This window comes from Anopheles cruzii, chromosome 2, assembly GCF_943734635.1.
Source record: "Anopheles cruzii chromosome 2, idAnoCruzAS_RS32_06, whole genome shotgun sequence".
In the NCBI taxonomy this organism is placed as follows: Eukaryota; Metazoa; Arthropoda; class Insecta; order Diptera; family Culicidae; genus Anopheles; species Anopheles cruzii.
In genome coordinates, this window is record NC_069144.1 from 28,745,722 (window position 1) to 28,772,958 (window position 27,237).

Genomic DNA, 27,237 nt, shown 5'->3' on the forward strand with positions numbered 1-27,237 from the left:
TGCTTTACCCTTACAAACGCTGGCAAGGACTTTTTGGAAAAATACTTACCAACAATGCTCGACGGGCGCCAGTTTGCAAAAGGGCTTTTGTGCAGGAGCTAACTACGAGTGGCAGGAGCTTATGGGCTCGCATTCCATGCGACCCTCCGGGACAGACCGGGCCGGCTCCCCAGGAGGCTAAATAATGCACGGAGAACGCAGAGGAGCGTATCGTAAGTTTAAGCGGAACGGAACACTACCGAAGACAAAGGGCTGCCCGTTGCTCGTTACGTTCCCCAAAAGTGCCACGGAGGCCGAGGGAAAGTTTAAATGCTGCTCCTTCGTCAGTATCATCAGGTTATGGAATCCGGCTTACACATGTTTTAGTTCTTTGTAGAACATATGTTGCTGTGTGTGTGAGAGCGCGCGTTAGGACGTTTGGATGTTTCTAAGCCTGTTTGTGGGTTCCCTCCTGGGTGCTTCGGCCGGTTTTGGGCCAGAATGCAAAGGATGGCAAATTTAAATTCGTTTCCCCCTATCTCGAGCAGCACCCCGTGGGTCGGTGGGATTGGGTTGGGTGTGTCTCGCATAAATCTTCTTCCACCGTGGAAATCTATTAACTCACCAGGACGATAAATCGCTCCACAGGCGCGCGCTCCCAGGGAATGCTGTGCGCTGTGGACGGCAGCATGCTCTTTAATGGTATCAATCTATTGACTACCCAGCGCACCCCGCACCGCACCACACCGGGCTCCGGTTACTTAAAGCCTGGGGATAGGATTGTCATAATTGAAAGTAAATGTAGCTTGCATACAGGCATTTACTGGCAAGTCATCAAGACCGTAATGGAACTCATCAAGGCGAGATTGCGGGAGAGATTCGTATTTTGTTGGTGTGCCTCGAAGCGCCGAGCAGGATGCCGAACCAGGTTCGTGAGTTGAAGAATTGAAGCAAAAGGGTCGTTAGAGTTGTCCTATTGTTTTGCCAGCTCGTTCTTTAGTTTCCATTCTAGTTTGTAGATTAGTTTTATTTAGGGTGAGTGATAAGGCAACTGTTGCTGAGAAGAAACCAAAGAGTTCCTGTTTCTAGTTAGTAGAAGTTGTAGTAGAAATACTAGTAGAGTGTAACAGAAAACACTAACTTTGCGGAGGTTCTTTGCGATTGCGAAACACATTTGGTAGCCCAGGTTTGAATAAATTCTCTATATTAGCAACGTCTGTGCTGTTTCTCTTTATTGATCACCCGATCACCCGACATGGAGCTCCGTCCGTCACACAATTACTACATTTTAAATTTAATAACATTTTCTTTTCCGTTGTTTGTTCTCGACTTACGCAACCGTCGCCGCTCTGTCTCCCTCGTGGGTGTGTATAGTAATTGAAATTGATTCATTAATTTCCCTAGGTTTGTGGTTTTTCGCTACTTTCATTTGCTTTAAATTGTGTGTGTTTTGTTTTGTTTTAAATTTATTTATTTTCTTTCATCCTATTCGCTGCCCTCTCGCTGCCCGGATCTCGGTGAGCGGGTATTGTTGTCGATCTGTTTTCTGTTGGTTTGGCATTAGTTAATGTCTATGTACAAGTTGTGCAAAGGTCTGTGTTGCTAGTTAAACGTTTTCAGTTACCGCTGAAGGCTGTCGCTCCACTCGGTCTCGGTCGTAAACTCAAAACGACGAGGCTCAAGATCACAATTTGTTGGGGTGATTCGAGTATAACAACTGCCCGCTGGCGTCCTTTCGAGAGCAAATCATCATGGCCGACAGCCATTGACAGTCACGCGAACAGTGTGGAAGAGATCGTTAGAACAAAGTCAGAAAACCCAATCAAAAGTAGTGGTGCAACTAACGGACTAGTGTGCGGGTTGGGTTTCCGTGAGCTGTTCCGTCTTTTCTAACTGATTACCTGTGCGGGGAGGATTTTAAACTTTCCAATCCATCATATGACGCCCTAATCAAACGAAAGGTCAGCAAAGGAACTAATGTCACTAATGTGGCTAGTGTGGCAACGTCGTGGTGCATTCTTCTATAGCAACTGTAGCAAGTGCACTCGATGGACCCCGGGTTCGGTCGATCAGGGGGTGTTCATAAATCTCTACCGCACTCTTCGGTGCTTCGTAATGCCCTATGTGGTTCTATGTAGTTTTGCGCAACCCGCAATAAGCTCGCTCGCGTCGTTGCGCCTCTGATCTATAACTGATCGTGTGGGGAGTGCCGCCATCCCGGGAAAAACCGTACCCAACCGAAAACTGTAACTGTGGAGGACGACCATCAGAGAAGGGCTACGGCGGGGCGGGCCGAGGAATGCTACAGCCAGCGCTAGTGCGGTTCCTCTCATTCGTAGTACTTCTGGCCGTACAGGCGGCAGTAGATGACGAAGGCCAGAATGATGAGCGTGCTGACGACGAGGGCGGCCAGCACCATCTGGACGACCGGGAACTGGAAGCACTCGACGACCTCCGGCAGCTCGACGCGCCCCGCCCCGCCACCGCCGCCCGTGGCCGGGATGTACTTCGTGCGGCACAGCTCCGGCGACTCGTCGGTCAGGTACTCGATGTTCAGCAGGAACTCCTTGTCGAACAGCCCGGTCCGCAGGTAGTTCTCCTCGATGTACTCGTAGTTCTTGTCGATGTTGCTCTCGACCACCCGCAACCCGGTCACGTTCGGGCAATTCAGCGCGCCGTTGCACAGCAGATACTCCGGGATGCAGACGTGCTGATCGCCGGGGCAGTAGAAGTCGCAGCTGTCCTTGAACATCGCGGACGTGGCCAGCGTGCCGTCCGCGTTGCGAGGTAGATGGAACAGTTCGGTCCACACGAACTTGAACGCGTTCTTGCCGACCGCGCTGTCCCCGGTGTATTGGATCAGCACCGGCAGTGGTTCGTTTTCGTTCTCCACCGCGCCCAGCTCGGCCGCCGACAGGATCGGCAGATCCCGTGCCAGGCTCACGTTCTCCGGGCAGATGATAAACCGTGGCTCGAGCCGGCCCGCCAGGTACACCTCGATGCGCCCGTGCTCACAGCTACGCTCCGCGAACCGGGCCTTATCGAGGTGCAACCAGAGATCCCGCTGAGCGGCCACCTTCAGCTCCCAGATGCACTTCTCCCGGCGGTTCTCCGCCAGCTGGAAGCCGAGCGCATTCTTGTACGGAAACACGAGCTCCCCGTCCGGCGATGGACCCAACGAGATCGGTCCACAGATTGGGCCGTGCGCAAACTCGTAGTTTGCCTCGAACAGTGTGTTCGGGTTCTTGAAGTAGCTGGTCGTCGCGTGCTGGCCCTGGATGATGAGCTCCAGGTTCATCTGGTCGCCGGACGAGATGATGCGCACCGGGCGCGGAATGTTATCACAGAAGCACGCCAACCGGTTCTGGCTCTTGTCGCGCTCCTCCCACAGGATCAGCTTGTCGACGCGCTCCTCGTGGCACCGGGTGCAGGCGTTCAGCGAGTACGGCACCTCCTTGAACGTGACCGACGTCACCTCGACGACGACGCGCGAAAATAGGCGCCGATCGGTGACGAACTTGTACTGACAGCGCACGTCACTGCCGGACGCTCGCTTGTAGATCAGCGTGTTCCGCGGTGACTTCAGCTCGCCCCGGCCGTACTTCCACGCGTAGAACACCTCGTCGCAGAGCGTGTTCGGGACCGGATCGCCGAACCGGGTGTTGTTGAAGAAGTCGTAGTGCGCCCAATAGTACAGCGAGCTGCCGCTGTATGAGCCGGTCTTGCTGAGGAACTTTACGTACAACGAGCGGCCGGTGCTGACGAAGTCGATCTTCTCCATCGGCCGCGAGAACGTGTCGCAGAACGTTTTGATGATCCGCGCCGGGTCCGGGTTGTTGGCGTCGTAGATCGTCAGCGACTCGGCGCAGTCTTCCTCGTGCTTGATGATGGGCGCCTCGATGCGATTGATCCGAAAGCTGTGTCACACCAGGGACCCGGGGAAACATCGGGGGGAAACTCTCAACAAGGGGTCTTGACATGACTTTTAAGGGAGCGGATGGACCTACCTGGGGAAGTAAAGGCGCACCACCTCGTCGTCGTTGCCCTGTATGTGGTAGCTGCAGGACGTGTTCGGTGGGTACCAGTGGGCCACACTGAGGAAGATCCCTTCCGAGGCACTAGTCGCGCGCAGCGCATCGGAGCTGAGCAGCCAGTCGCAGGCTCCGTGCTTGGTGCCGACCGTCTCGACGTGGCCGGGCCAGTTGCCAACGTTGAAGTGGAACCCGGTGTTCAGCAGCGGCCCGGCCGGTGACGAAACGAACTCGACGTACATGTGTTGCGACGTCCCTGCGATGGGATGGATCGGGGGAGAGGTCATATGTCATGTATTTAATATGGGCGCCGGTAAAAGCAAACACCAAAAAGACACACGAGCCATCCTCGTGTTGGGCCGCGGTGTATGCGATATTCGATTAAGGATCAAAGTCGTCGTCGTCGTCGGCAGACAGGCTCAACAACAACGGCGGCGGCGCCGTTGAGTGTGGTGTCTGTGTCGACGCCGGCGCGCACTATTGGGAAATTTGAATCGGACAGGCGGTCATATTTAGTTTGAGGAAGAATCGATATTTGAGGGCATTTAATCGCTTGAGCTATGCTATCCAACCCATCAACTATTATTTAAACGTTTGATAGAATACTTATTAGTCTATTTCTTCACCCACACTTAAATCGATATTATCTACTTGATTAAATACGAAATCAATCGCGATATCGTCATGAATGTTTTGCTCCATGATTTAAAAAACCATTACTATATCAAGGAAACTATGTTTATTGTGCCCTACCATGCGTCTCCATTTTGGACAACAAAAATCGGCATTTTAATGTTTTTCGATCAATGCATGGTTCAAATTGATCATTTGTTATCGGCATCAGATTTTAGGAGCTTGTGATACATCACCACTTTCTGGTGCCATCAGAAAGTCTTTTTTTGGAGTCCTCCAACGCCTTTTCCTTGTTAAGTCTAAATCCACGTTTTGAAATTGTTTAAACCACTCAAAGCCCGATCGATTTCGACCGATTTCGACTGATGTCAAAACAAGTTATTGATGAATGAACTGCAAAACTGGGAAGTCCAAATCGACAGGTAGAGCCATCTTTTTTTAACAGTCCGAATCTCAACTTTTAGCCCCTTTAAACAACCCTATAAAATAAAACTAGCTTGTGGGTCTCTGCTATGTATTGCTTGAATGAAAATGTATTTTAAATTGTTCTTTCTAGAAGATTAACTTCTTTCTAATAGCTAATGGATATCAAGATATTCCTAAACCTTTCTATCAAATCTGTATCTACATTAAGAACAGTACTTGCACACTCAGCATCTGAAAATATTCTTTCCTTACACCGAGTACCTACAAATGGATAAGCTTTAAAAGAAACACATATTTAATTATGTACTGCACATCGACAAGGCACAAAAATTACACAAGGTAGAATTCTATACAAACGTATATTCTGCAACAGGTAAATACTTATTACCTGCAAGGGGTACATTAGGTTGTTCGAATAAAAGTTTTGCATTTAACCTAGTTTACCTAAATAATAGAAAAGGCATAAAGTTCATAAAGGCAACATGTTTTTTATGGTCATTTCATAGACGGTATAGAAACCAGGCGCCTCCATATGCATCAGAAAGTGTTTTCTTAAAACAGTCTAGCGGACACGGACGGATCGGGACGGATGCAAAACGAACTGGAAATAATTTAAAATTAACTAAATTTAAATAGTAAGTAATTTCTATCACTCTTTCTCCTTTAACAGATGAATTCTCGGAATCTACGCAACATGGAAGGTTAAAAATTCAGACGGTTCATGGCTAACTTATCTATTTTAGGAAAATATAACTAAAATCCTCCCTTTTTACAATCCTTTTATGATCGCCTTTTCCCCATAGTGTGGCCGACCGCCACCGCCATCGTTACCTACCGATAATGCTGAACGGGAACTTGCCCATGCCGCAGAACTTCCCGATCGGGGGTGCGTGCTCGTCGCGCCCATCGTACACCGCCAGCCAGTCGTACGGGCAGTGCTCGGACCCGGAACCGATCTCCTTCATCGGGCACGTCATGATGTTTTCGCACCTGCGGTCACGAATCGGGGGGAGATACAATGCGTTGCAGTGGCATCAAAGATCAAAGCACCGACGGGGACGGTGCCAAGTGCCACCCCACTTACCTCTGGCCATCGACGGCGAACTGCTCGTTCTGGATGTACAGCTTGATGAAGGGAAGCCTCGTGTGCAACCGATAGCGACACTTGAGCGCCCGAGGATAGATGCCCGGGTAGGCGGGGGACTGCACGTAGCACGTCTGCAGTCGGCAGTCGCGAAACTCGCGCTCACAGTACGACCTGCCACAGTCCCGCGGGTGGTGAGCAGTTAAGTATCGATTTGGGCCGTTCGCGTTCGCCCGGTGCGGCATAATAATAAATGCAACCCGAAACCAACCAGCCAGCCGCACCAGGAGCACCGTGTGTGCGCGTGTGAGAGAGACGGAAAAGGGAGCACAGAAAAGAGCAGGCATTAATGTTTCCGCTGGCTGGCTGGCAATCGCAACAAACAGGTCTACTACTGCGGAGACCAACTGCGGAACAGGAACCCGGATGGGGTGGATAAAATTCATCAGCTCGCACTTTCAATCAACCCTTAAGTAGTCATTTATATTCATTGAATAAATCAATTTTGGCGATAGTTTTGAATAAATGCATCGCCCCGAATGCATCCCGAGCCACCGAGCACCGAGTGTTCGGCCGGGAAGCTCGTTAGAAGCGCACTGCATAGCCGCACTTACCCCTGGACCACTTCGCCCCGGCGGTTCGGGTACAGCTCCGGGTGTGGACCGTATCGGTTGAACACTTCCATCTGCTGCTCGGGCCGGGAATCGAACGCGAAGTAGGTCTGCGAAAGAAAGAGCGACGCGTCAGTTGGGGTGTGTGCTGAGGAGAGTGACGTCGGTGGCGGCGGGTGGCCTACCCCGCAAAGTGGCGCAGAGGCCTAGAGTTGGGATAAGCTGAAACATGGCCATCCACCGAGCCGAGGCAGCCACCGAAGAGCCCTAAACGATCGGAAAAAGGATGCACCGTCTTTGGGCAAAACTCGAAATCAAAGCTCGACCGACTCCTGAATCCTTGCTGTTTAATTGAATCGCTTGCGAAATTCGATTAACGTGATTGATATAGGTGTGGGCGCGGCGTTTTAAGGCAACTGTAATGAATTCCGGGCGTATTGGGGAACAGTGGTGAGTTTTTCGTTTCCTTTTTCATGGCCAACGAATTGTATCATATCAGGGAGCAGGGACAAAAACACTGCACTCGATTAATTTTACAAAAGCGGTAGGCCCTTGCCGGTCGGTCGGTCGATGAGATGCTAGCCGTGGTAGTTAGCAGGTACTATTCGTATATGGTACTGTTAGTTTAGTAGATATTTTCCATTGCCAGATGGCAAAAGTGAGCGAATGTGGCACACCAATCCAATAATCTGTTACCTTTTTATAGATTGATTGCTGCTTTATGTAAATGCACTATCTTTATAGTGACTAGTTGAAGATTTTGGGTTCTCAAAATTCGGACCTTGGCAAGCAAATATGGGTCCCTATAATGTAGTAAACAAAATAAGTTTGATTTCAATTCATGGTTGCAGCCAAATATATATTATTTTGATGGAACATTTGCTATCGAACTCTCTCATCTCTCAGGTTTACCGTGACCCACAGATCGCAGTGTTGGGCCACGAATCTGATGAAGTTTATAGCATCAGTCTCGATTTTTCCACGACGTCTGCATTCTCGAGGAACAATCGACGATATCGCAGCAAATGATTATCATTTTACTTAATTTTCCTAATTTAATCTTCCTAATCATTTTACCTAATTTTATCTCATTCCATTTATGCAAACACCTCAATTTGAGAAGACTTTGGGACGATTGTGTAGAGACAGGTGTGTGCCGGGCTTTTTTTAAATTTTCACAACTGAACGCACTTCTTCGTCCAGATTATACACAATTCGTACAAGACATTCATGATTTTTTTTGTGGCTTTTCAAGGGTCAGTTATTTTGGCATGTTTGTAAACGAAAACATTGGGATGCACACATGTAAAGTGTCCACACTTGAAGTTGACGGTGAGCGTAAAAATGTGGTCTTTATTGTAGACAAGAAGTTGTCTATGCGATGTTTCCCATTTTACTCTAAATTGATCTAATATTTCTCGCACGCTTGATGTGTTTGGGGTAAAGTAGCATGCAATACGACCAAGATTGCTAAAAACTGGATGATCTGGAATGCAAAGCCAATCAGATGAAATCTAAAATGATATCAAATGTTCTCTAAACAAATTTTTCCAAAGTTTTGCTTCGGAAGCCTCTCTAAGATCGGCTTGTCCATTGAAAAGCTAAAGAGTAATCATCTTCTTCATTGAATCGATAAGAAACTTCAAACACTTTTGGTGAACCGGAATTGCGTTAAAACCTAACATCGTCAATGCTAAATTGGAAAACTAACAACGATCAAAATTACGCCAGTTCCCGAAGAAATGTTCAATTCAATTTTCCCAGCGACGCTTTTTGCTCCGGACGAAAACATATTGCTGGAAGCAGCGGTTTTGCCGGCCAACATCGTTGTCCACAACATTTCACTGCTCTGGTTGGTTTTACTTTCATGATTGATTCACGGACATGATTTACTAGCAGAAAACCAGATAACGAAACATTACCGTCGCGTCCTTTACGGCTCGAGCCGTAGTTGTCGCTATCCGGAGCACACAAAGTTCAAGTGTCTGCCGCTTGCTTCGTGCTTTATTTATTGCTCCCTACTTTGCCTGCGTGTGGCAGGAAAATTCGTGAAAACTGTCCCCGAAGGAACGACAGCTTCAGGCAGCGTTCCTGGTTGTTTGGTCGGTGTTTTTGCCTCGCCAATCCAAGTTGTTGGATTTTCGCTCACCGAAGAAAGTTTTACAAAGCACCGGGAAGGAACGGAAGGACTGTTGGTTGGTCAGAAGAGGTTCAATGATAGCTATTTTCAACAAAAAAAATGGCGGCGAAAAGGAGAAATCAGCGACATCTTCACGAACGGCGAGGGACTAATTTTAAGCTCGCTGTTCCTTTCGTTTACCGTGAAGACCGGGACTTTGGATCAAAAACCAACCTCTCGACGACGCCCCGACAGCAGCCGGCGACTGCGATAGTTCTTATTTATTATTCACCACCAGCCGAGAGTGGAAAAACTTGTTCCGCTTTCGTTCCCATTTTGCACAGATCAGGCGACAATGGATGTGGGAGTTATATTCTAATTTGCGGAATCGTTTATTGCCGTATGTCGGTCGGAGGATGGCCGCTGGAGTGCTGGCTGGGAACGCTTACCTGGTCGGTAAAGTTGTCGGTGTGAAAGACTATTTTGACGGCACTTGTTTCGCTGATGAACGTTTGCGGTTGCTCGGATTCGCCGCAAAATTGACCCGGTTCCCGACGGTTTGACACATCGGTTTTCGCGTTACCATCCACTATCTGCAAGCAGAGAACGATATCGTTAAATTATTGTACGCCATTGCGCGGAATGTGTGTCGCGCTGGGAGAGAATTTGCATCGAAATGTGTCCTTTATATGGGACATATTTTTCGCTGCATGACGCATACTTTCTGGTACTTTATAGCAACATTTTCATAATGAATCACGATTTTCTGATAGAGTTTTTGAAATTGATAGATCATCCTGGATTAGGGCTGTGCTCTCTGGCCTCTCATGCTATTTACTAAAATGATTCATTCATTTTAATTTTCCAAAACAAACAACAATTGATTCTAATTGCTGGGCAAGCACGTCCCATCTTTTCGAAATCTTCTATTTGCATAGCATAATTGGGTGTCGGATGGGACAGTCGTTTTTTCTTAATTATTATCTGCAAATTTATTCGTTCCCACGATCAAACCGAATGCTTCCGCATCGCATAATCTCATACATTTATCTCCCAGGCTCACCGTATCACGGATACGCTCCCGCGGAGGGGCCAATCAATTTTCATATCGCCACCGTTAGCTTTGCTCGCGGCTTTCGGGACGATATGCCCAGTGTACGATATGTGCCCGAAGATTGTACCAAAGTCCTGCGAAGCGAAGACTCGTACATTTATGCTAAAGTCTATGCTAAAATCCGTATCGCAACGAATTTCCAGGGACACCGAACAAGAAATATCATTTCGCTAACGAACCGAAATTGGAAATCAGGGCACCATTTGGCGCCACCGAGGGATTGTTCATAATTTATGAAATAATTTCATCTCATTAAGAGGATTATCCGCATTCCGTCGTCGTCGTCGTCGTCGCCGTGAAATATGGTGACCAGGCCAGACGGTTCTTGTGGCTGGCTGGGGCGAACAAAATACAAAAGACTTGCCGCTACCCCGGGCCTGCTGTGGAGCGATGACGCTGACGGGGTCAATCAGGTCCATTTGCTTGCGTCATTTGCGCATATCAACGAGCAGCTACCCTTTTCCAAGGACGATGAAACACACACACACCACGATGTGTGTGTGTGTGACGCTTTTAGGGGCAACGATTCCATCGCACCGTTTGTCCGTCCGCCGAGGGCGCGAATGCTTTATGCGGCCAATCAAAATTATGCATATAAAAATCGAGGTCAGTCCATTCCGAGTTGATAGCGTGGATCCATAAAGAGTAATATGATTATAAGCGCACCATAAGCAAAAACCATACTGCGTAGGTTCCCGGTTTGCGTAGAGCATCATAAATAGCGCGTAACATTGTTTGGTTCGGAGTTTATGTTGGCCGTATTGCAGGGAGGCGCATGTTGACTCTCGCTTATGTCGAGCCGCCGCGTCACGCGGAGCTAGTTGCCGCGGTTGGGTTTCAGATTTCAGTACAGCGATCTTGGAATCGGTTAACCGGTTTCGTTATTAAGCTTTCGAGGTTCGAGTCATGGAAAAACCTATCACGACACAGTAAATAAGTGATTTGTGGTCTTCTAATTCAGGAACTTAATATTATTTTCTATGGTTCTATGTAAAGGGTATTGTTGGACATTTGTGTGTTTTCATTTACATAAATTTGTGTTATTCTATTTACTAGGTCTATACGTTGAGAATGGGACTGTTTTTACACACAAAAAAAGTTTATAAAATTTCAAGGCGATTTTCTATTTTATTCAAAGTATGCGCCATCGCTAGCTATACATTTCTCCTATCTCTCTGCTAAATCATGGATTCCCAGACGAAAGAATTCTTCATTTTTTTAAGTAAACTAATTAGTCATCCCGACTTTTGATCGTTTTTCGATTAATGCATGGTTCAAATTGATCATTTGTTGTCAGTAGCGATCTGAATTAACGTTTTCATCTGGTTTTAGGAGCTTGTGAAACACCACACCTTTTTGTCCCATCAGAAAGCCCGTTTTTGGGAGTCCTTGGACGTTTTTTTTTGTAAAGTCAAAATCGCCATTTTGAAATTTTTTAAACCACGTAAAACACTACGATCTTCCAAACACAAGTCCCGACAAGTATTTGGTGCGATTTCGATGCAGTTTTCTTCAAGAGGAGCAGAAAAATTCTAAAAACGTCATTTTCAGGCACAAAAGTTGACATAGTTTAACCCTTTCAATGATGGGATGCGAACCGAAATAATTTTTCTTTCGACCTGAAATCATTTACATGATGTCAAAACAAGGTAATGTAGAATGAACCGCTAAACTGGGATGTCCCAATCGGCAGGTACAGCCATCTTTTTACAGTCCCATTCTCAACGTATAGACCTAGTACTCTTTTCTTATTTTTATGTATATTTTCCAGGTACTAGTGTAGCCAAAAACAAACGAGAAAATGGTTTTCTTTGATTATCCCGGTGGAGTGTGACATGAATTCCTTCCAAACCGGCCGAACCGGCCAGGAAAAATATTTGGGTGTTATGCGTTATCTGCGTGCTCCGTGTTCTGCGTATAAAAAAAAGACTGGAATTAAGATTTCCTCTTCACGAGGAAGTTTTTCCATCATATTTTCGTGATAATTTTACGTGGTAATTTCGACAAAAAATCGTTCCGCAATCGCATCGTATTCGGCTGACTTAGCACCATGTGACTACTGACCAGTCGCTAAACCCAACAAGCAATAGTTGAAGAAGAAAAGTTGAATTCCAGAAAAGAACTCTTCGGAGCGTTTCGAAAATTGTAACAAATGTTGACATAGGTGTATTGTATAGAATTGTGATCACTATAGAGGTGATGAGATAGATTTAATAACAACAGATTCATTCTTTAAGGTTGTTCTCGATTCTCGAGGCCCTCTTGCTCCAAAAGCAACATAGTGACATTTAAAAACGATTTATCGTCGAGAACTAGAGCTTGTCGCGATAAATGTTCCGTTTTTGGTATTCCATTTTATCAACAGTTTTAATTTGTCGTTTACTGTATCTCACTCTACGGAATTTATCACGACGGATCACAACGGTTCCCCCACACGGAACGCGATCAACATTCTTTCCAAACGTACGACCACGTGGTACGTGGTCGCTCCATCGGATGGCGGACTGGATGAAGAAATTGTCAAACTGCCATTTCCAGGCGTGAGCCTTGCAGCCAGCGTACCGCAACGAGCCCGAGATTACATCGCACGTACAGGACTCGCCCCCGGAAGCAGCACGTTATTTCGATCCGTTTCGATCCGCTCCGCTTGTTGTCCCGATCGACACAGCCTCCACGACCGTTTACTTCCGGAACTTTCGGGCATCGCCAGCAGCCACGGATTTGATCGCGCATCTTGGTGCGAGTGAAAACGGACAGAGTAAATCGGATGCTGCCACTGGCGGTACGTGACAAGTTGCTGTGACGAATAAATAATGTACAATCCATTGCATGGAAATTCATTTCCTGGAACGAATGCCAAATCGTCGCTGCCAGCGTTAGTTGCCGGTGATTGGTAGTCTTCGAACCTGTTTTTTTTTCCAGCCCACGGCTACCGGCTAATGTCAGCAGATGGGCACGTCCCGCAACGGGTGAACTTCTCTGGGACTGCCACACGTATCGACAGTAATATAAATAGTCCACCGTTCTCCAACCGTTCGCAAACGGTTTCTAGTGCTCCACGCTAGGAGCGAACTTCCGACGGAAAGATTATCCCTAGCCAATCGGCAACTTGGTTGAACCGAAAACAGCAGCAAAAAAAATGGCAAAAACAACTGTTGGGTTGGGTTTTTATGGGTTTTCTGATAATCTCACCTGCAGATAGCCTCCGTCGCAGTGTGTCGCGTTGAGCAGGGCTCCGACTTTGAACTTTTTGAAGTTCAACCGTAGCACCAGGTCCCGGGGCGCTCCGCGAAAGCTGCGAAACCGGTACCAACAGGTCAGGGGCCGGTTTCGGTTCAGGTTGGTCACCTCCGGCGATGAGATGTCCTCGTCGATGTCGATCGTTTTGTTGCAGTGGTCCTTCGCACCTTCCGCAGTGTTACCGGCTGTGGACGGCAGAAACAAAGAGCCGGAAGAAAATGGAAACGCGTTACATTTCTGGCGATTGCATTTAATCAGTGGCGATCATCGTCAATCGGCACAGCGAACGGCGAATTGTGACAGGTCAGGGATTCGAGAAATAAAGATGAGCCCAAAAAAACAAACCATTTAAAGTTGGCACCAAACGTGAACGATCCAATTACAGAGCATACAGAGAAGGTTGTATTGTAAATTAATTTCGTTTCGAGCATGGATTGGATTAAAATCGATTTTTTTGCGTAACGCGACATCCACTATGCTACCCAATCGTGCTAATGTCTCGGCATTTTGCCCAATGCAAAATATGATATAACTGAAATAGAAAAAAAGAATGCGTTAGGTTGATGTTAATTGGACTTTAAATAACGGGAATGCTTGAATCAGCTTGAAGTTGTGAACTTCTTTTGATTCGGTCGTAACTGACTCCAAGGAAACATTTGAAAGAGTTTCGTATAAAATATTAAATCCAAAATGGTTTTTATAAGGACACGCAGTGCATAACTTATCAAGAAGAAAATTGGGATGGTTAAAATGATCCTATGGTGGGTGGAGATAAAGTTTATTGATCAATTAAATAAACGAATTAGTCATTTAGGTCAGAATAAACAGAAACAAACACATAATATTGCGTTTGCAACAAACCGTTTTATCGATTTTAAAACACACCGTTCTTTATTTTACGCAGCGCTGCATCCCGACCACTTCATGTTGACTATTAGTGGTCACCACGTGCACTGTACGATTGAAATAATGCCAAAACAAACGATAAGAAAACAAATATCGGCGTTGATTGGCTGTTTGGCTAACCTAGAAACCGTTGGCCACATACGGCAGAGAACTGTTTTTGTTTATTCCTTACTTATTGCACATTCGCTGCAATCGGTTCTACAATGGACCGGTACTCCATCCACGAATGGCAGATGTTACAAGGGATGAGCCACTTTATGATAGAAATTACAATCACCGCTAACTATTATCAGCATTTCGAGAACAATGATGAAAACAATTGAATAATGATTGATTTAACAAAAACTTTTTATGCTATATTCAACATAATTCTTTAATAAATTGAATATATTTTAATCAGCCGCAAAACAAGACGGTACACAACTGGCAAAAGGTTATTCAAAACTCTTGCACAATCCAATCTCGCTAAAAACACCGATTGCATGTGATTCAAACTTCAATATTTATTCGTTATCTGCGTTTTGCGCGAATGGCACGTTTTCAAATTAAAATGACTTGTCTTTGAAGCGAAACGGGTTGCACGGTTTGGCGATTCGACTGGCCGCGGCAGAGTTTCAAGTTTCCCGGGGCAGTCCCACGTCGATGAGCACGGCCGTTTGGTCAAACTGACACACCCCTCGAAGAAACCGCCTACAGCACGCCATCCCGATGCGAAGGCGCAAGGATGCCGCTTGACTTTCCTGCTGCTGAGGTCTGAGCCGACGCCGCCAAGGTTGGCACGTTCCGTAAAGTGGCATTCCCGGCTGGCAATGAATATCCGATGAGAAACAGGTTCCGCAACCGGAAAACCATATTTCACCAGGGATTTGGGAGTCCACATTCGCCGCAAGCTAGGCGAACAACGGCCACATGAGCCGAGAACGCCATGTGTAGGACGCGCTACTGGTGTCCCGGGTCTGCGCTTCCGTGTGCCCGTTTCCTGTCCATATAAATTTAATTACCAGCCTAAATTAAGTTTCGTCTTTTTTACGAACGTATTAATCATAAGAAAAATTGTAAATCATGTCCCACTGTGGCCAAGATGGTCCACGGGTTCCAGCAGACCGTCCCGTTTTCAGCCTGGGTTAGCGAGGATGAGAAGCTCGGTGGAAACGCAAGGAAATAGGAAGTTGTATAAGGTTTCCATTTCACGGTTGGCGTGCCGCGATCCGCGTTATTGGTATAGGAAAACTGTGTCCCAGTGTTTATCATGGAGGCGCCTGGTGCTCCGTGACGCTTGTGAACCTTCACCGGGGGCTTTAACGATCATTTAAAAAAGTTGCTGCTCGGCGGGAGCTATAATTTATTGTCGTGTGAAAAGGCGCTGGTTTCTGGGATGGGGCTTATGTTTATTTTATTATTTTGAAACCAGCCAATTAGGTTGAACTCTCCCGTGGCCCTAGGCTCATTGGTCGCACCTCGTAAGGAAACGGTAAACGGGACCATTTTTTCAAGCAACTTTTTCAGCGATTCAACAATTTCGCCCAGGTGAGACAATGACCTGTCCATTTTTGATAAGTAACTGTCCATGATAATGAAAAAAATAGAGTTAGAAGAAATGTTTTAAGAAAGAGGCTTCCAGTATGAAAACTTAGTTAATAAATAAAACTCGTTTGTTATCAGTCTTCTTCCTCATACTATAGGCCAGGTCAACACTGTTCTGCTTCAGAACACAGTCCTGTGATATACGTTCGATACGATGCAGTCTTGTGATACGATCGGTGTTATGTTACCTCGTCATCTTGTACGATGCGGCCTGGGCATGCAACACTGTTGCAGTCAGCAATTTTTCAACTACAAGCAGCCCAGCTGCCAGTGAGCCATGGTGTATTACAACACGGAGCATAGCCTAACGAGCAGAAGCAATTAATTTTGTCAAGTATGCTCCGTATTAAGTTAACGCATGCCACGCTCATGCATATTAATAATTATGCAGCTGCTTCCGAAAGTTATGCTTCATTATTTCGCACAGTTTTGCACTTTACGTTCGTCCGCTTGTGAGGAAATGTATTCACCCGCACGGGCAAAATGTTTACATCACCTTGAGGTTAGCGCCCACGAAACTTGTGATGAGTTTTTAACAAGCAATTATCACACAATTCCTTATCGATCCACCAAAAACCATTGACTGAAATGTACTGACTGTTCTTTACGAAAATTTGGGTGGACCATTATTTAAAAATCACTTGAAATTGAGCGAAAACTAACAATGTCATTCAAATTTTCGCCAGTATTATTGTATTTTTACATATTTTATGTTGCCTCACTACAGTTGAAAACAAGTGAAATGCAAATAAAATGGAATACAATGCAATGTCCGACAAAAAAGGGTCCGCAACTTATCTGACAAGTTCTACTATAGAGCCTAAGTAGAATTTATAGTGACCTATCGTTACTAAAAGTAGCGTTTAACGTAGCCAGAATCTATCGTTTTCTTGAAAATTTGACTGCGCCTAAGCAAGTCGAATCGGCGTTGAGCTCGGATCCAGTTCTTTAATCGATATGCTGTAGAAATTATGCTGTTCTGTATGCTTTCTTGCGGAACTAGGTGTTTTTCCTAGGGTCATTTCATTATTTTACAAAGCTATCCTTTCGTTTTGGCCCAAAATAGAAATCATGGAAGCATGACAAAGGAATACCTGCCGTCCGTACACAAAGAACTCCACCCTTCAGCAGCAGGTCCGTGTCGCACGTTAGGCAAAAGCCGGAAGCTAATTAAATTTCCATAGAACTCATCGTCGAGAGAATCGGAGCAACTTACGGTTGCCTGGTGTGACGGGATATTGCCGAAGCAGCAATCCTGGTAGGATTGCGTCCGTGACTCGCCGCTCTATGCTTTTCTTGCATTAGATTACTTTTAAAACTGATCAATTTTCTTTGACCCACAGCCGCATTGAAGGTTGCCCTCGAAACAAGGATAATTACAAACTTTTTGTACAGCTTCTTGCGCTCAACCGCTGTTGTGGATTAAAATTGCAACCTTTCTCGGCCGCGCAGGATAATTTAAAGGGTCATTACACATGCAATTATGCAAAGTATTGTAAAGGGATCTCGCCTAGCACGGTGGACATACGCTTTGAGCAGAACTTGATAATTTTTCCTACGAAATAAGCGTCGAACAAAGGCAAAGAGTTTTGCGGATTGTTTTTGAGAATAGATTTCGCGATTACGATAAGCAACAACAAATCTTTTGGTAACATAAATGTTTGATAGAACAGAAGAACAACTTTACCCATCAACGAGCATGTCTTGATTCTGTTAAAAAATACTCTCTTAGTTAAACTTTAATGTGAATGAATGATTTCTAAGCAAGAAAAACAGAAAATAATTAAGGCCGTTCAATTTTTCATCACACACAAACTAGACCGCCTTTGTTTGGCTGGTTCTTGGGGCGACCGTGACAAAAGTGCTATTTGTTGAGGCACTCGGCGTGCAGTTGAATAGGGGGCGACAAAAACTCATCTGCTGTTGAAAACACGCTTTTCACCACAAAATAACTGTGGTTCATTTGAAGGTGCTTGAAATGTGTGTTTTTATTATTTGTGTTCGCCGGTGTGTTTCTCTTCTCCATAAGAGTCAACACTGACATTTTCACGTATTTTCTGGAAGCAAGCAAAAAACCTGTAGGTTGTAAATCATAACAAAGCGCAAGGTAGCAAACGCAAAAGCTTTTATCTGCCAAGGGGCCAAGGTCTTCCCGAGTGTCTCAGTGTGATTCGACGACGTTTGAGCGCACCGGTGTGGCGTGAGCGAGTCGTACCGTTCTCGTTAATTATTTTTCCGCCATTCAGGCACAAGTACCGCGTAGCAGGAACAAGAGGAGCTGCCGAGGGTGGGGACGGCACACGTCCACTGAGGGCAGGTGCAGTTTGCGAATCACGATGCACCTTTTCGCTCTAACTCAAATTGCACCCTTCTTCAGACTGTTTCCTGGATGCATCAAGTTTCTAGAAAAATCCTTTCATCATTTTGAGGCTCACCACAAGAAGCCGTTGGCTTATTTACCACTATGCTTAAGGGTTACTTTTGCCCTGTGCTCAGAGCAATGCGGGTATCGCCGTGCGCTGCATCTATTTCTTTGAAAGGTTTTTGCTTTTTTCCGACTGGTTGACATTTTTGGTCCAATTGTCTAATCCTCTTCAAGGCCACAATATCTGATGGTACGCCAGAGGCTCAGGGATAATAACGTACGACGGTGTATGCACGAAGCACTCCTTGGTTCTTTTCTCTTGCCATTTCAGGATATCACGGCAAATTTGTTTTTCCATATTATTTTTTTGTCTGACATTTTGGCCTTCATATTCATGTTCAACAGTCGGGCATATCTGACTTCCACAACATTAACATCTGTTCCTTGCATGTTCTGGAGAGATAAGCCGTTACGGTTAGGAGCCCTCTAAAAATAATCTTATCTGTTCAGTTGAGTTTCAGTACAATTTTAGTTTGCACAAGAATTTGATATTCTGCTTAGGCACAACAAATACAATCTCTAGGAAGGTTTCTGATACGAAAATTATGAAGTATGAGTTTGTTTTATGGAATGATTCAAGATTAGTTTATTTTGGAAATATCTGCCATTGTCAAACATATTTGGTCCACCGTGTAAGCAATGCAAAGGAACCAAATAAGCCAAGGCGCAATATTTTAAATGCAGCACATAGAAACCTTTTGTAATGCATACAAAGTAGAGCTTATCAATGATTGAATCAATTCATTCAATATCAAGCATGTCCGCATCCCTATAAAGCGCCGGAAACGGATAAAAGCAAAAACTAACGGAAATTGGAAGCGTAAACCAAAAGGCGTTGAGTTTGTAGACTTGAAGAGCAGTTAAAAACAACATCGTGACGTATTTCACTGCTGCAATTCACTTCCAGACTAGAACCGTGGACGGCTATACATTCAGTGAACCCAATTTTGGGCCAAAAAGGATCTCAATTGTTAGCAAGTTGAATGATCGACCCCACGAACACACCATTACGGTATGCTGCAAGCAAATCGTCCGCGTATCGCGACAAAAGCTGTCACGTAGTCGCGTACCATTTTCGAACTTTTCCCTTCGGACTAATTCACCCCAATAAAAGTTAGCGTTTGACGTTGTGTCAGCTTGTCGTTCGTACACAAAATGTGACGTGCGCAAAACATGAGCTACAAATGGAGGATGGAAATAGAGTTACGTGTGCATAGCGCTCGTCACTCCGTTCCAAAGCAGCACTTTCACGGTTTCTTTTTGTATATTGATTTTATCCCTAGGAAAAAATGGAATATTGACAACAAAGTCACACGGTTCAACTGAACATTTGAATTAACTCGTAAAATAGTTGTGTTATTGACGAGTTTATCGGCAGATATAAATGTTAAACGGAAGCGAAAAGCTGTGACTATGTAAGTTAATTTTGACCTCCAACAACGAGGTAAACTGATGCCATACCGCTATTCAATCTCAGATGGTGAAATGGAACGTTGCCAGTTCTCCGTCGATGTGGCAAGCAAAACAACATTTCCGCTCCCGATGAAAAGCCGGTATGTAAATCAAGAAAATTCATCGCGTAAACGTTGTTCTGTTCCGTTTTTTTTTAACGGAAATCGTCAATCGACATTCGGTTTAATTTTCCACCATAAACCGAGCATCTCGGCTAACGGCAACGTTCTGTTCCGCTGTGCACTGTTGAACGGCTTTATTACTATTTATACACCGTGAATTTGCTTATGGCACAAAGCGTGGCAAAAACCGAACCTTTTCTATTGCTTCGTTCCATTTGCTATGCTTTGTGAAAAATATTGTTTGTGATCTTGCAGCTTCTGCGCGAAAAACAAGCGTATCGCGTAGTGCTTCTTCAAACAAAACATCATACTGCTGCCATCATGTACTTTGCCACGGGAAACCGCCGAAGCCGTCGCGCGAAGTTTATCGATTTTCTGAAATTCATTTACATATTTCTATTTGTGGTTTCCTCAGTTTGCTTGCTTCTCTTTTTAGTCAACGCTTTTCTTATTCCAAGACTCGCCAGCGTGATATCGTTTCGTGACGAACAAGGTTTCCGGTTCGTACGGTTACGGTTTCCTGGTGCAGTTGGCAACCGTTGTAACACCGTCTACCGACGACAAATGCACAGGGATGCTTCATTGTGAACAAATTGTTTATTTGCTTTATAACACAGGGCCAAGGAGAGCATCCGTGAAGCATCGCAAATTGAACCAAGCTCGAGTTCGAAGATATGCGAGGTCCGTAGATTCGCTCTACCGCGTGCATCGAACAAAACAGTTTAATGATCTGTTTGTGATGATCGGAATTTAATTAAAATCGACGACACTGTAAGCTTCTGCTCGGGACAGTAAAAAGTGCCAGAGAAACTGTTTTGTAATCATTGTGTTTCCTGCAACATTATGTCGTTCGTTGATTGAAAGTACACACAATCTTGCTACCGTTTCTGTTGTATTAGGCAGTGAACTTTCTTAGTAGAAATATCTTTAACAGTAGATATCGTTTATTTAATCATAAAAGAACAATCAAAACATACTTGCAAAATTCTTTGCACAACTAAGGAACCATAAAAAGGCATAGTAAATTTAACAATTCTTTTATAATGCAAAAACATTCTTATCGCACAAAGGGTTTCGAAACTAAAATCGTCCTCCACCGATGCGTACTCGCACAACGTACACTATGCAATGCAATAAAACGCTGAATTTACTGGCCTATAAAGCAACTGGAATACATATTGTTGATTGGATGAAGTAGTATCATGGACAGTCGGCGTATCGCGTGTATCCAGTGAATAGTCAGCTAAGCCGCCATAATAAAGAGAGATCCGTTACTTGACATCGTCTCGGATTGAATTGAATAAAGCAATTTTTATGAAAGGTCTTCTGGTGGATTACCCACTTAAGACCAATTTCTTTAATATGCGCAACGCGCAGGGTTACGAAGTTGAAGCCGCGTGGCTACCTATTCGATCACAGAGCGAAGAAACGTCGTGATACGATCGAAGGGAAACTTTAAACAAGTTCGGCAACTTCGGTTTTCGGTTCTAAAGTATGTCTTAATAGCAATCTCTCAGAATTATATTTTAGTTTTGAGCGACTAAATGAAAAAGACCACTTTTATGCAATAAAACTATTACATTTTCGTTTGCATGTATGGTTCCGTTTAACTCTTGCACAATCTGTTCGAAATACGCAAACTACGCGAGGCTCATGGGCAGAAAATCCAAACATGAGAAGGATCCTTACGCATACTTTAAACATTTCTGTGCACAGTTCCAGGCTGACAGACTGCCAAAAATCTGGGTCGAAATAAAAATGTACCGTTGTGGAACAAGCACAATGATCTAGAGCATGGAAGCATATTTTCAGCATCTCTTTCTCTCTCGCTCTGTCTCACTCTCTGTCTCTGCTACGTATGCTGGAGGCTGACTCGTGCTCCGCAGCGAGCACGTTCTGAACATTTCGTATGCACTGCAGTGTGTACTACGATGATTATGTTGATGGCGATGATGTAAAAGAATAGCGAACGCGGAGATCCTCCTACCGAGCCCGAGCTTCTAAGGAGCCCGACTACGCACGTACGGCGAAAAAATTCGGCAGTGCTTAAGATGAATAAAATTAGCATACGCTTATCATATGTTACGCCACTTTCGATGACGGAATGTGGAGCTTTGTTTTGTGCCTTGCGGCTTTGAACTGACTTCGCTACACATCGCGAAGTTCTCAACAACGAAATCGCCGGGCAGCCCAACAAACGGGTGATGTAGGATGCGGACGATTTTTTGAGGCTAAAAAATGCCCGTGAATTATCAACACAACACCTCTACCTCTGTACGGTTCGCAGGTTTGCACTCGGCAGGCGAGTAAATGGAAACAGTTTGTTCTTAAACAAGAAGGTGCTTTAAAGATTAAAAAACAGACTGCCAAGAAGCATATGTCATCTTTTAATGGCTTGCTAGGCATATTTATGTACATATTCTACTTATGGAGAAGTTATGAGTTATGTTGAAAGCTTTGGTTGTTTCTCGTTAACCCTCACCTTATCATTCTTGTTGTTTGATGCTTGACCTAATGATTTGAATCATTTTTGCCAATTTGTTGTCGTTCGAATTCAAAGCTCGCCACCATCCATCAAACGTGACACGTTTCACATACTATATTTCCACTATAGCTTGGCCTCATGAATAAGTGATACTTTTTGTATCAGCCTGTTTATTCGCCCTCCAATATCTGCTGCCACGGTTCGGTCCATCTGCACGGTCAGGGCTGGATGTTGCCCAACGAGTAAGCGCCATTTATTTTTGGCACCGAGAAAAATATGCGTGGCGTAAATTGAATCACCGCTTGTGTTTTCGCATTTCGTGCACCGAAATCGATTCTGTTCATTTATTTATTTTTGCCCAGCACGAGCGAGAAAAATCATTTTCAAAATAATTCCTGGCCGTCAAGTCAAGTTTCGTTTCGGGGAATATTCGGGGTTCGAAAAGAAACGCAAAGTGACATGAGACCGATGCCACACGGCCCAGAGACAGGACAAAACACGGCCAATCACAAAGTGGCTTGCGAATATCCGAAAGCTTTAATTGAATTTACCGTTGACGAGGGTCGGCAACTTAAAGTCGTTCTCTGGAGCGTCTCCGTTGGGGACTGCCATAAATGAATTTAGTTTAAAGCAGCAACAGTGAACATTGTTCCACAAGCGCACCGCATGGTCGCTTGTTTTTCTTGTCTTTTACGAAACTCAAACGAACTTTGGTTTACTTTAAGTATAAGTTAGGTTCAGTTTATTTGTTTGCTTGAACAACAGCGCATTTTGAACTAAAGGTTTTCAACGTATTAACTGTTTTTGGCTAATTATGTTTTTCGTGCCATTTCAGTCTTCTTTGATGAAAATAAAATAGTTGAATAATCGTCATAGTCCCAAAATCTGGATGACTACTAATAATAAAAGTAAAAAGTACTGTACAACTAAGAATATTGGTAGGTGCACTTGATGTTTCTTCGTGAACAACGTTCGATTTATCTTTGGCTTCTAATTTTCCATAGATTGATTCGCTGACATCTTTATGCCTGGTTGGATCTTTATGCCTCAAAAGGCAAATAATTGATAGGAGCCTCAGAAATAACCAAGCCGAGCCGAGCTCACAACATCTACATTATATTTCATGTTAGTATTGTAGGTATTTTATGCTCATTTAAAATTTATTGAAACAACAAAAACGCAAGCAGAAGACAATACAGTTACAGCTATCAGTGCGATCTTTATAATTGCGTATAAGAAGAGCGTTCGTCAGCTGGAAAGCCTCGAGTATTAGACAATTTAATAAAGGCAGGTAAATTTTATGATTTCTTTCGCCCATCGAGAAGGTCAAAGCACCTTCACCCATGTTGCCCCTTTACGAAAACCGGGCACCGGAAACACAAATAACGTGTCCGGCGTCAAACGCACAACAATCCCTTTTTGGTCTCCACCCGCCAACAGTGTGAGTCCGTGCGCTAGAAATAATGATTTACGCTCGGCTTTGTTTTATGATTATCACTTTCGCCGAGCGATTCTCCGCCGTGTACGTGTCCATCGGCCCATCTTTTGTGGTCGACCGTGGCCGGCTGTTGAGCTATGAGACCGATTCATGCTCCGACCGTTGTCGTCATCGCGATACGGTTGCGCTTACGCACCGCTCCAAATACAAATGGCCCGGCAGGAGTCCGGTCGGTCAAATTATGTCTCCGATATACCCGCGGACATTACCGTAATGACGGGCGCTTTGTTGTGGGATATCCTTCGTCATTCGCCCTCGTCCCAGCGAATGGCCTTCCGATCCCGATCCCGATTTCGGGGCCGAAGGCTTTGACAAAAAACGCAGCGTGGGTTTATCGCGGGGCAGGCCAGTCCTGGCGCGGCGGTGATCGTAAAAAACACCAGCACCCTACCCTTGCAACAGGGCCGTGGCCGAGACGGAGTGATTGGGGAGGGGTGCAAAAGCCGCCCAGCCAGTTTTCGCATAATAATAACAATTTCGGAAGCTTTCAAACAGATTAGTTCGCGTTTTTCTTTTATGGCGCGCCGAGCCATTTACACAGTGTCTTGAACAGACACCACCACCAGCAAAGGGATGCGAGATAATGAATCGTTTGGACAATGGTGGCGGTTTCTTGAATCCTTTATTTAATGTGCTACGATTCGGGAGTCACCCAGAATGCAAAGTAATGGCTTTTCGTTCAATAACAATAAAAGACGGGTTCACTTTGGAGCCTTGCTATTGCCTGCCTGCCCATTCCGATAGAGGTTTCGCCATCAGTTACTGAGTTAGCGAAGTGTTGAAAATACTTGGCTACTAATAACTTGTAACTTGACTTGAGTTCAGTGAATCAGTGACGCAACTTTCCGGGGTCCAAGTAAAGTGGAATTCACTCACTTCCCAGTAGAAAACCGCTCCAAGTTTGCCTCGGGCGTTCGCCATCCTAAGGTTGCACTAATTGCATTGCAACATTTTCGCAACGGACTAAAAACTTGTTGCAATCTACAAGCGCCGAGCTTCGGGACGAGATGTATCGGCAAAAATCAATCTTCGCGTTCCTGCAAAACATCCAATATCCTCGGGGGCGAAGGAAGGCCTTCCAACGCACGATTAAAGAAGCAAACATCAGCCGCTGGTGCATCGCCGTGCCCTGGAATGCTTGCCCCGGCACAGTGGCCTTCTCTGACGGTTTTCTGAGTGCTTTTCCCACAAAAACCACAGCCGGTGTGTGTGCACGTCATCATCATCGTGCGCCGCCGTTGGGCCAGTTTTTCTCCCTGGGGGCCGTTTTGATGGCCGTGGCCAGCCCGGATAGCCGGCACCGGAAGACGCGGGGGCACTGCAACTTCTCGGGCTGTGCTGTCAGGCCGCAAGGAAGGAAAAAAAACGGAAAGCCCAGAGCGAAGCATGGAGGTGTTTCATTCACATTCATAACTTTAGATGCACTTCAAAGCCCGAGAAGGAGTTCATTTTCTGGTTTGGTTTTTTGCCGCACGGTGCCGAGGGCCGATGCGATGCGGGGTGAGTGATAGCAACACGCCAACGGCCCCCGTACACACACGGCCGTACGGTTCTCAGGCCACCAGGATCACAGACAGGACACAAAAAAGGGTAGAGCACAATGTTGCGACACAGCTCAGATTACGGGTACGGCCCTATTATTGTTGTTTTCTTTTATCGCTCTAACCAGCATAGGGGGGCACCCTGCTCCAACGAATTATTGCTGTCCAGCTGGCCAGGTCCTTTCGGTTCATTTATTCACTTTCATTCGAATGGAACGGCGGGGACACACAAAGTAGAGCACATATTTACAGTCCGGGGCGTCAGGTCCGAATGCGAATGTGTCTCGCCGCGTCCTGGACCACCGAATGCTGGCTGTCGACGGCTTTGAAGCTTCGCGAGCTCTTCAGCCAGCCGTGGGGAAGGGAGTTCGCCAATTTTTCTCACCGACCACCAAGAAATGGAGCCCACCTGACCTCGACTCGGTTGAATTGTGTGGCCGCGTCAAGTGCGGGAAGCTGTGTGTTTACCTCTTTTCTGCGGAGACGGCAGGTTTGTCGGTAAAAGCTGCTGTTGCTGCTGCTGCTGGTGCTGCTGCTGCTGCTGCGATGTCACAACAAGCACATGCGCACTCAGCACCAGTCCGAAGAGCAGAGCTTTTATCCATACTTCACGCGGAATGTGTAAATTATTCACTACGGCTCGCGATTCGCTTAGCCACACCATATTTTTTCTACTTCAGCACTTTTCGATTGCCACCCGCGGTGTGCGGGTGCGGAGCACAACGAGCCTTCAGCGCCGCAGCGCGCCACCACCACCACAAGCCCCACAAGCCCGCGGCCGACCGAGAGCCTCCAGAGGGGGCAAACACTGCAGAGCCAGTCCTGCAGGCAGCGAACCAGGAGCAGGCCGATGACGTTTACGGCGACGACATCCGAACACGGCCGCCAACGATGTGCTGTGTCGGGGACCTGTCGAAGGACCTCTCGGTTCACTAGTCAGCGACACTCTCAGCGTTCGGCGTGGTTCTACACCTTATGCTCCTGCGCCCCAAATCAGCATCACAACACAAAATATGGCGAAAACTTTCGCGTTCCGTTGATTCCGAATTCCACCCGAAAGCCGAAGGGAAATTGGGGGCCCAAAATTTGAACTTATTCCTTATTCGTTTGCTGGCATCGGGACCACTGGCACACACACACCGGAAGGACCTGGAGCACTGGGGGAAAAACTGCGAACACTGCGACGTTCCGACGTGGGTTACGCACTGGTGAACAGAACCGTAAAAATAAACATTGGCACCCACAGCAATCAGACACACATTTTGTGGGCGCGACAGCCGTCTTTGGATTTGATCGCCGTCAAACCGCACCGCATCCTGGCTACGTTTGCAAAATCGATTCGCTAGCTCCGGTCGATTCCGGGAATCGCGGACTAAATTTAGAGCGCTTCCTTCACTTGCCAATGGCCGCTAGCAGCAGCGGGCACAACGGGCACCATCGAGCGTGTATAGGCTACGCGAAGGCACCGGACCGCGGGACGAGGGACTTTTTGAACGACCGCTCAGAGCCGATTACAACACGAGACTGAGATTTTGCTCGATTGCGGCCAGCACAGCGTGTGTTTTCACCGACACCGACGATGAACTCAGTGGTGGGGATGTTGATCACGAAACGGCGCATGAGCCGCCAAAAAGGACGACTTGCGTGCCACGCGGTGGGGACGCGAGGTGTTCATTGAGAGCAGTTGAAACGCTTGGTTGATTGCGGTTGATTTGCCGTTGAGTGGCCGCGTGCGTCCGGAAACGCACACTGGTCGCCACACCACATGAAACGTATTTATTTGTCATTCGTGTTCATTGAAACACCTCTCGGAGTTGGTCACTATAGGCACGCTAGCATTTTGAAGCATATTTTTAAAAACATAACCGACTTCAGTTCGTGCCTTTATGTTTCTAAATTGCCAAAGATGGGTTCCTTCTTATCTTGTATCATGTAACTTAATCGAAAACACAACAGTTTTAGTCGCCAACTCCCTCAGAGTTTGAGC

General features: G+C 45.9%; 1 protein-coding gene across 1 annotated transcript; it reads right to left on the reverse strand.

The window, feature by feature from the left end:
* Positions 1-1,212: 1,212 nt before the first annotated feature.
* On the reverse strand, positions 1,213-26,289 carry LOC128276470 (uncharacterized). Its single transcript, XM_053014932.1, has 8 exons — positions 25,719-26,289; positions 13,190-13,422; positions 9,333-9,476; positions 6,768-6,874; positions 6,154-6,327; positions 5,905-6,059; positions 3,987-4,266; positions 1,213-3,896 (listed from the first exon to the last, which is right to left on the reverse strand). Exons 1-8 carry the CDS (start codon positions 25,912-25,914, stop codon positions 2,309-2,311), a joined length of 2,877 nt encoding a protein of 958 aa, XP_052870892.1. The 5' UTR covers positions 25,915-26,289; the 3' UTR covers positions 1,213-2,308.
* Between the last annotated feature and the right edge of the window lie 948 nt (positions 26,290-27,237).